Source organism: Centruroides sculpturatus, unplaced genomic scaffold (assembly GCF_000671375.1).
Source record: "Centruroides sculpturatus isolate CEXI.00-Female unplaced genomic scaffold, Cexi_2.0 scaffold796, whole genome shotgun sequence".
NCBI classification, from domain to species: Eukaryota; Metazoa; Arthropoda; class Arachnida; order Scorpiones; family Buthidae; genus Centruroides; species Centruroides sculpturatus.
This window is the reverse complement of record NW_019385038.1, coordinates 318,184-329,624: the sequence shown is the minus strand read 5'-3', so window position 1 is coordinate 329,624 and position 11,441 is coordinate 318,184. Positions and strand designations below refer to the sequence as shown.

General features: G+C 23.9%; 1 protein-coding gene across 1 annotated transcript in view; it reads right to left on the bottom strand.

The window, feature by feature from the left end:
- The window catches only part of LOC111633736 (potassium voltage-gated channel protein eag-like), a 69,932-nt gene extending 58,959 nt beyond the window's left edge, over window positions 1-10,973 (bottom strand). The window contains exon 1 of the mRNA XM_023378346.1: window positions 10,752-10,973. Within this exon, the coding sequence (XP_023234114.1) occupies window positions 10,752-10,830 (79 nt within the window). The 5' untranslated portion in view covers window positions 10,831-10,973. The remainder of the gene's footprint in view (window positions 1-10,751) is intronic.
- Window positions 10,974-11,441: the final 468 nt, after the last annotated feature.

The window sequence follows — 11,441 nt, the reverse complement described above, 5'->3', positions numbered from 1 at the left end:
AAAACACATAGGAAAATTATTATATATAGAACCTTAAACTCCATAGAAATTGTAATTTTAATTTTTAATTATTATAAATGTAAATTCGATAAATAAAGATATAATAATTAAATTCATAATTTTTATTATTCTACGAAATTTCCAAGGAAAAAATAATCTTAACTAAAATTATAATTTTTAAAGCATCCTGAGAGTTTTTATAATGAAAACAAGTTTAATTTATATTTTTAAACCATCCATTTTCCTTTCAAAATTGATTAATATGAATTTCATCGCCAACATTTCGGATATTATGACCTTTAACCTTTAAATTTTAGCAAGATTTTTTTTTATTTTTTAGTATATGATAAATGCATTTTCCAATATTTCAAGGAACAGATTGGAAAGATGAATAACTTCAGAATCAACAGATTCTATATTGATTTTAACTTAATTTTATTTTGTTAAAAAATTAATATTTTCCGTTAAACTAAAGAAAAATCGAAGATGAATATGTTTGAACGAAAAAATTACATCTTTCACGTACTTTTTTTTTAACTTGCTACTTTAATAATAAGGATAATAATAAGGTTGAATGTATTAACTATATTGTTAATTATAATGGAGTAAAACTATGTTAATTTATGTTAAAATTTGTGCAGTTATAATGAAAAATAAAGTCTTTAGTATGATTTTAAGGACATCGAATCATTTAAAAGTTAGAATATTGTTAAATTATTTACAGATTTTGCTTCACTATACCAGCAATAACAATTTATTAAAATTGTTGATCGAATTACTCAAATTTTTCATTTCTATTAGTAAACAACTAAAGAATCTCGTCTGTAAACATTATTTAAAGATACAATAACGCATTCTTAAATGAGAATAACCCTTTAAGTCTATCTATTGTTAATGATCAACCTTCCTTTCACGTTATTGTAAAATTAATAATTATCATGTTTAATGAGTCAATGTTTTGTAATTTGTCTAAATGTAATAAAATTAAGTTTCAGTAATTAATAATCATCTGTTTCTAAAATCTAAATGGTTCTCATTAAAACTTAATTAAAGTATTCTAGTCGTTGTTCGATAGGAATTGCTTCTACCTTATACAGGAATAACTTTTAATTATCTTTCATTATCTTGAAAGTCACTAATATCTAAAGTAAATAGTATTAAAAGTATTAATGATAGATTATTCTGTTAAGGATCGGATGGATAAGGATTAAGAGAAAACTAATAGCATCTTCAGAGATCAAGAGGAACGTTGCCATTGCCTGTATGATAAATGTCGTATAAATCATCCATTCCATAATGATACTTGCTGTAAGAGTAATTGAATGTATAAGATTATCTTGTAGATGATATATAGATTCTATAGAGTAAGTCATGAGAAAGTAGAAGTTTTAGATATAAAAGAAACAAAATTAACTATATTATTATTATTTGTTGCACTACTTGACATATTGCAAAGATATCTATCTAGCTTATAATTAATTGAGAACGAATTGTCTTTACAATATTTAATCTTAAAAGCATAGAAATATATTAAATGAATTAAAAATAAGCGAAGATGCGTTTAAAATTTTAAATTTTATACGAACCAATTGGCGTTAAGATAAACACATATTCAGCCAATGATCGCTGAAAATCTTTTGCGTTTTAAACCTGTCAATTGCAAAAATCATTTTATATTTGAAAAATCTTTCTATTTAATCTTATGCTTTTTCCGTCGATGAAAATTTTTATAATTTAATAACATTTATCCTATATAAAAATGTTTTAAGTTATTATATTAAAAGTTTGAAAGAAAGTTCTTTAACGTCACTTATTATTATAACATTGTTGAGTTAAATATGTTGTAAATATACTGTGTATTATCAAAGAATGTGCTTCTCAATGAGTACAGAAAACTGAGAAAATTATAATTACGTTTAAAATAAAATAATTACAATATTAGCAATGCATTTAGCAGAAATTAAATATTTTACACATAAAAGTATTTTAATTTTAACCATGCGAAATCCATAATAGTTTATTTTTAATAATATATAACAGCTTATATAATAAGCAAACGTTATACAATTCTAGTAATTGTTTTATAAATAAAACGTTTCAAATGCTTTTGAATCTTAATGGAAAAATTTATAGCATCATCTTTCTAATTTACTTGGATTTTATATCAATTTATCATTTAAATTTTTGTATTTTTAAAATTTAAAAAGTACATAAATGTTTTTATTTTAAATTAAGACAAATAACAACAATTTTTCAACATTAATTTTTTTACAAAATTCAAAAAACGGGCTTTAAAAATTTATAGAAAGACTGTATTCATTGTTATTTATTTCTACAAATTTTAATATAAAAATTTAATTAATATATTTATTAAATGAATACTACAGTATTCATTTAATAAAATATCTTAAATTTAAAATAAATAACAATAAAAAATAATAATATAAACAGTGAAACAAGAATTTTTACAAGAATATTCAGAATTATAACAATTTACTTCATACTGATAAATTAAGGTAATTTAGACTATATAATGACCTTTACTAGAAAAAAACATCATCAAGTAGCGAAAATTTAATAAATTATATTGGAAATAATTACAATTATATTTATAATATATTAAATAAACAATGGGATATGATAAAATCCAATTTTCAACACTTTTCAAACTATTCACGAATCTAGATTACTAGATAACAGATACTACTTCCATTTTCAGTAAAGTTAATTATGGTGAAAACAATTATACAACGTTTCCATAATTAAATATTGTAAGTAAAATATATCAATGTAAAATACAATTACGAAAACGTTATAAAAATAGGCACATACACTGAGAGGTAACGACGAAGAATGCAAATATCTGGTTGCAGTACAATCCACCCTTAAATAGAAACATCATGACGCTAAATTGAATTTAGTCGAATGTGTCAAATTTTTGCCATTTTATAGCATTACACAGAATTTGAATTGTGATAAATTCTTAGAAAGTTCGAAAACTAACTACAACAAAATACATGTAATTTGATAACGTTTGTTGTAGACAAAGTTTCAGTAGGTTATAACAATTCGTAGAAGACAAGGGCAAGGACATAGATAGGTTACAACCCCTGACGAAGATCGATAAGTTTTCCCACTGGATTGACAACGGAGAAGAGCAACACTAAATTAACTAAACCAAGACTTCCTCCAGTCATATGGCTAGTTGTTTATACATCCTCTATGCTACTTAATCACTAATTTATGTTTTTCTAACTTGGCTCAGCTTGTCGGTTCGAATTAGTTAATGTAATTATTATTTCGCTCTTGCTTGATAATAATTGCTTTAATTGATTTATAGAATAGCTCATTTATTAAATGAAACCAATTAAACTTGTGAAAATATACATGTAAACGATAGCATCACGTTGAAAAGTCGTTCCCTCTTTTCATGTTGGAAGCTATATTGAAGCTAGCATTTTCTCTACATAAACATAAAATTATTCGTTACATCTTTTAAATCATATAAACTACAAACAAAATATATTGTAATTAAATATATGACTCTTGAATAACGTCAATAGTCTATTTTATAATTCATTTTCCCCCAGTATGTAAGAACCTTTAGTAGTAGGACTGCACTTTCAATGATATTGATGCAGAAGATTGAAATAATTTAGTTTAGCACGTTCAAATGATAACCATATTGAACACGCACGAGATGTTTTCGAAAGATTTATTCTCTCAATTATCGTTCTGCAAATCTCTTGGCGATCTTTAACATGGCAATGTCGACATCGAAAAGTTTTGAATTAATTAATTAAGAGCTCCATGAGAGTTGTAATAGCAATACAATAGCATTAGATCTATCATGCTGTACATCTCCATTACTTTATGATGAACTTATAATTCAGTCTTCAGATTAATATGTAGAATTTTATCATGTTTTAAATTATTTGACAGTCCTTTGTTGTTATAAAAATTTGCAATGTTTTTCATGTTCATATGTCTATTTGTTAACGTAAACTCTATCTTATAAAGTAAGAAGAAATGCATTTTTAATGAATTAAAATTATTTCAAACGTTTGTTTTTATAAATAAAAAACGATAAAATAAATTTAAAATATAATTTCACAAATATATCATTTATAAAATTTACAGTAAAACTAGTAAAATTATTATTTATGCATATAAATAAATAAATAAATAGGTAGAAAATTTTAAAAAAACATAAAAAAATATAAAATTTAAGTTGAAAAATTCATTTTTATATATAGTTTAAATAGGGTTTTAAATAATATATTATTAAATTCTGTTAAATCTGTAAAATAATAGAAAATCATTGAAACTAATAACTTGAATAAATAATTATTAAATAAATAAATAAAATAGTTATTGAAGCTAAAATTTTTATAAATTAACTCTTAAAATTTAGATAAATTTTTNTTTTATAACCCTTTTTTTTTATAGTTTAATTGTCATCTAAAATTTTTTTAATCATGTTAAAATGTTTAATTCTCTAGAATTTGCAATCATAAAATATAGTTTATAAACTTCAAAATAAATATCATTTAAAGAGAGTCTATGAGATAGAGAAATTATTAAAATAAACTTTAATATGCTAAACTGTAGTATTAAAAGCTCGTGTCATGGACAAGTGAATCCTATAATAATGTTTAATGGGTTTTCTATTAATTAAGTATTTGGCGTCGTCGTGTATGCCATTTCGCTTTGCTACAGAAAACGAAAATTCTCTGGTTTTGTAATGTTGTTAGATAGATAAATGTGAATTTTGAAAGAGCAAAGAAAAATTTAACAACGGATTCCTGATTATTGTTGAAATAATTTAATTAACATTAATTTAACGTTAAATTAAATGATTTTATCCTAATAATAGGAAATTATTTATCTATTACTGGGCTTTGTTTGTTTTTCTATTATGTAATACGAAGAATAATTGTATATATAAAAGTATAAAATATAAATTAATGTTTAATATTCTTACGTGGAAACTTTAATGTTTCGGAAGAAATTAATTATTAAAAATTACTTTAATATTTTTTAATTTATTATACAGAATTACAACTTTCTTATATTTAATAATATTTTAAAATTTTAATTTTATTTACTTCAAAATTTTATAAACAAACGATTAAGTACTGTACATTCAATTACTTAATTCATTAATTACTTTTATAATTATTTTTTTATTTACTAATGTTATAAATATTAATAGTCGAGAATTATATTCATTTATTTTCTTTTCTCCTACATAAAAATTCAACATAATTCATAATTTTAATTTTTGTAGAGAAGCTCTTCAAGTAAGAAATTGAGTTGATTAGAATTCGTAAACAACATAAATTTGATAGAAAATATAATTTTGTATAATTATTATCAAAACATAAAATGATCCAAATTTGGTACAAGTACAATCCAGAGAGGAGGTCAAATCTATAAATGGTGATACGAGCTCCACCTTCCCTAGAGATGCTCATTTATTCATATCAGGAAGTTTCACTCACGTGATAATGCTGAATATCCAAATTGGGACAAAATGAGACACTTCGAATAAAAACTAACCTACTTTAAGATGCGCAAAGACTAATTGTTTGCATTTCCTGAGTAAAAATTCTGCAAGATCGACAGAGCTAAGCATTTTATCAATGCTGTTAAGTTTGTTTCCTTCTTAAACGCTATATAATAAGGAAAAGAGGCATTTACAGGAAACGATTTGTATAAAATTATAACAAAATTTTGTTTAAAACTAATTTTCTTATTAAAAAAATTCGTCATTTGAAATCATTGATATATTTATAATTGTATTTTAAAATAATTATTTATTGCAATGTTTAAAGAAAGGAATAACTACTTCTGAATACATTTTTAGCCATTTATTTTTCTAAATTTTTGCATTAAAAAATAGTCGTTTAAATATAAAAACTATTTTAAAAAAATTTATTTAAAATGTTTCTACTTTTTAATATATTTGTTTAAAATTTAAACAGTATTATCTAAATTATTTGATAACGATATAAATGTTAAATAAATATTTACGCCTTCATCATTAATTAATTTGTGCTAAAATTACCAAAATATTTAATTAATGAATAAATGTTTTCTCAAATTATTCACCACTCTTACTTTGCCATTAAAAGATATAAACAAATATTTATCATCTGGAGTGAAGTGTCTTTTGTTGAACTATTAACACGCAATCTAACTAAAGAACATTACTTATTTTTATATATTTTAGAAACATTTTAACCAAAATATTTACAATTCTAATCTTTTAATGGTGTCAATCATAGTCTGAAGTTAAACGACATATAATAATATAAATTTTAACTCAATTATTTGTTAAAGTAACTTATAGAAAATATTGATATGAGAAATAAGAGATAAGATTTGTATGTTTCTTTATGGGAAAACTGAAATCATTGTTCTATTCTTTTGGCTCTTTGCCACATCTTAGTCTGTTTTGCTGCATATGTAATAGGAGAAAGTATCAGAATTTCTGAAATGGAAATTCGAAATTGGTTTATTCTTTTCTAAATTATTGAACCGGATCGATGGCATTTAGAGGATGGAATCAGCTGAACTAAATAAATATTTTCATATTGAATTTTCCTTTTCGAATAAAGACGGATCGGTTTTATTTAAGAAATATAAGTTTTCATAATATAAAAAATAACAATTTAAATAAAAAAAGAAAATATTTTTATATTAAACCGAAAATTGTAGTTAAGTTTACGGTGCAAAATTTCTAAATTAAATTAAGAACAACATTGCCGTAAAAATTAAACCGAGAGAAGAAAATCTCGACATTAAATATGCATCTTATACACTAAAAAACTTTTAATTAAATATAAAAATTACATAAAATATACGATTTAAAAATATTCCCGAATCAATTTTCCAAGAAAAACGATAGAAATTATTCATTTATACAAAATGCCACACAATATTAATTGTTTTTCAAGAAATGAAAAATATTTATATTTATAACCATCAATTATCAAATTACTTACAATTATCTTTAACTACGAATCGATATAACGGTTTTCTATTAAACGTGTTCAAAATATGATTTCTAAACTAAATGATTAATTAAATCGATATTTGTGTTTGATTCCAACTAACCAATTACGATCAACGAATTTTAATTCGCTTCACGATAATTTAAGAACTTTTCGTGCAACGACTCGAATATGTCAAGTGAGAAAAAATTATCATTTTAAACAAAGCGGTTGCATCTATACAGTCCGTAAATATCATCGTGTAGTTTTATAACGTCAAACATGATCTAGTAGTTTGGTTTTAGTACGCGGCTGTATTATCCTATCGAAGAAAAAAATATACTATTCAAAATTATATAGTATTAAATGTAATACTACGGACAAAAAAATATAATTTTTAAATTTATTTTGCATTTATTAAAAAAAAAGTTGTGTTACTTTAACATCTAATTGACATCGATATAAATAAATAATAAAGCGCTATGCTTAGCTCCTGTAAATGTATCTTTACGGCAAGTAAAATAGGTATGCAAGATAGCTACCTTTACAGGAAATATCGTCTTTTTGTGTGGTTAATGTGGAATTTTACAGATATTTTTTCTATATATAATATATATATTATAATTTTAACAATGCTTTTCGACATTTCTTTATCGTGTTCTTGTTTTAATTAAAAAATAAATAGGGAGAATCAAATGAAGTACATTGTATTCGAGGATATAAATTTTTATACAATGTTTTTATAACAGAAAAGTTTCTATTGATATTTTATAGATCAAATATCGAATTCCTAGACAGTCTGGCATTAGTGAGACTTCTTACTCCACCCATTCGAAAAGATAAAATATTTTTTATTCTAAATACTCTATTATTAACATATAAAATATAAATTTATGCAATTTTAAGTATAAATGTAAGAATTAGCTATCGATTCAAGAACGAGAGCATCGTAATCAATCAAATAATCTATTAAAAGCAATAATTTGTCTCATTTTGTATTTATACAGTTTATAAATCTTTTGTACAAAATTAACAACATTACATGTAATTCTACATAAAGATGTTTTCAATAGCTGCCATTCTAAGCTGTATTTTAGTGATTCATTTTATATTTTACCTTTTAATTTAATTATGAACTTGTTCTTACGGGGGAATTTTGTCTAAAAAGATACTATTATCTGTTATCTGAATTATTTTATACATAAATTTTAATTATGTTAATCCCATTTACGTAAATCTTTAGAATGAAATACTGTTTCATTTGATTAAATTTATATATATACTAATTTCAATATTTATTTTAATTTTAGTATTATAAAAGAAAAATGATTTTACATAAAGATAAATATTGATAAGGCAAAGATAATTAACTACATTAAATCTTTTCTTAGTTAATTATAATTTATGATAATTTTATAAATTCCTCGTAGAAGATAATAGAATATAAACGAGAAAAATTAATTTTCATTAATTAAAAAAAGTCACTTTAAATCAATTTTATAATCATTTAAAAATTTGTATTATTTAATGAATTACCAATAATTTTTATTGGTTTTAAAATTCGATTTAACACAAAAATCAGAAAAAAAATGTATTCTAAATTCACAAATTACCCAATAAGAATTCTAAATTAGACAAAGTGATTAAAATCAGAAAAATGAAAGAATGAAGAAAATTAAGAGCTATTTTACTAATTATTCTAACGGTATAATATATAATTATATCAAATACTGTAATTTTGAAGATGAAAGAATGCATTAACCGAGTTCATTGTCTTTAACAGACTTTTTAAATTGTTAATCGACTTTTCAAAATTGATTCTGGGCGGATGTTAATAAGTTAATGAAAACTTTTTTTAACTTTTTCACTTTATATATTTTAGCATGTACATTTAAACATGGAAGGTTTTACTTCTGTATATTCACAATATACGATTTTTTAAAGAAAATAAATCAAGCTTCTCTTTTCAATTTCAATTCCATTAGTAGAAAGTCACGGTCGACAAAATTAATTCCATTTTTTGTTTAAAAAACCTTTAGAAAAACAGAAAACGTGATGACATCTTCCTATTTATATTTGGAAATTTTAACAATTCTGCATTATCCTGATAATGCAAAATGTCTTTGATATATTTTACAGTACAGGCAAATTCCGTATACTGTATAAGACTATTTATGACGATAAAGATAATATTTATCAATTAAATTATTACAAATTATTTTATAATAAAGTCTTCTTCGTAAGTTATTTATAAAACTTTTCATATGTTGTTATTTAATATCTGACAAGAGAAACTTGATTTTCTTATTTAAAATCAAAGAGAAAATGCAAAAAATTTCATAATGGAACTAGATAATGCTATATCAAACACTTTTAATCATCAAAAATCATCAGATTAAAAGTAAAAAATTTAATAATGTCTGCATGTTATTGAATAATCGGTAACAGATCAAACTTTCCAAGTCCAATTAATTCTCTTGTAAAATTAATATATAAAAATTGCCTAAAAAACTTATAAGCATGAAATATTTTTGTAAATTTTAAATGATAAATTGCTCTTTTGATAAAAAGTCAATAAAAGAAATATTTGGAATGCCACATTTTTCTTTCTTAGAATGATTGACAAAATTCATATATGTATATATATTGTACATATAAAATATAAACGTAAAGAAAGTTCAGAAAACATATTTTCACTTGGAATATCAGACATCTGGATCTACTATAAAATTTTTATCATCTTTTTTACATCTAAAAAATCATAAACAGCACAACAAAGACTATTTGACTATTCCAATATCATAAAAATTCAATTTTTTAAAATATTTGTTGAATTTCCTTCATAAAAATCACAATTTTTTCTCCATCTTAAACACAGAAATCATCAAAGAGCATTAATACTTATTGACTTAAAACGCTACAGATGATTTGATTGAAATTATTTTCGTAAAAAGCACATTTTTCTATGATTTTATGAGAATTTTTTTATGTCATCTGATTATTCTCCCACGAGAAAAAAAATTCCAATTGTTTCACTTTTATAATTTTCTTCTCTTCAAACTGATGCTATTTCATTATCGTATCTTCATAATTCTTATATAGTTATTGCATTCAATCTAATAGAGATGATGTTTTTCTTTTTATTACAATTTAAGTAGTTCGCACGTACAGGAATTTTTAAGAATAGCATTTTAATTAGGTCAAAATGATGATCATTTATCATCTGGCCTACTGTTAAGTGGTTGAGATAAGCAATCATCACTTAAAATTTTGTGTATTAGATGTGTTAAACACATTAAATAAGATTACTTCCTTGGAAACAAGAGCTTTAATTAAGTTTTGAGCAAAGATTTTAAGAGACTCTTCTTATTTTATAAATAATTTAAAGATAAAACCGTCCTTAATTGGAATAGCTATAACTTTATTAGTAGATCTTTAGGGATTGCAAGCAAAGATCTTCCTTTCCTACATCTTAAATCAATGATATTCTTGGAAGGTGAGCAATTTTAAGCATATTTACAATCCGAATTTGTACGTAAATCTTAAATATTTTTGTGTAATGCCTACTGAAAAAATAGATAGGATTGATAGAGAAGTTGATAAGATGGAAAGGTGCTAGTGCACTTTGCAAAGCTATCAGCCATCCAACTGCAAAAGTTGATGCGTTAGAAAGGTTACACCCCACAAAAACTCGCGCGTTTCAGAGAATTTCGGTGTTTATATAACATTTTTGAATATTAAAAATATACTTACGTAAAGAATTATATCGTCGCAAAATATTCTCGAGAAAGGTGTTCTGTGGAGCAACCAATCCTCTTCGTCCTCCTGGCATATTGACATCACGACAGGATATAAATGGATGTACACCACATACACTTCAATACAAACACCTCTTAGGTGCATTCGCGAACGATTTTCTTCAACTCTTGGTCGAAATCCATCTGATGTCAAGCATAACTTGATATTTGACTGGACTTCTGCATCTGCCACAGTCCGGTCGCGTCTGCGCATGCTCACAACAGTTACCATGACAACAGTGAGAATGTATCAGTTACGGCACGCGCCCTTACGTCGATAAAAGTGATTGGATCATCTCGAGCGCAATGGATTGTGGGCAGAATTTTTATATATCCATAACTCTTTTTAAAACATTTTTAAAAATTCCATTTCCTCCGAAATTATATTCAAAATCGATTTCTTAATACTTATTTCTTAAATTTAGAAAATAATCATTAAAATCGACAATAAAAGGCTGTAAAAATTAAATAATTTAACCCCCTTTAAATAACAATTGTAAAATTTTAAATCTTAATCGGTAGATGGCGCTTTGCACCAAAGATTTAAAAGTATTTTTATACGCATGACCGGAAATCGCATTTTGGTTCCGGTTCGATGACGTAAGAAGCGCATAATTTTTTTATCGTAATTAAATTTTTTTTTAAT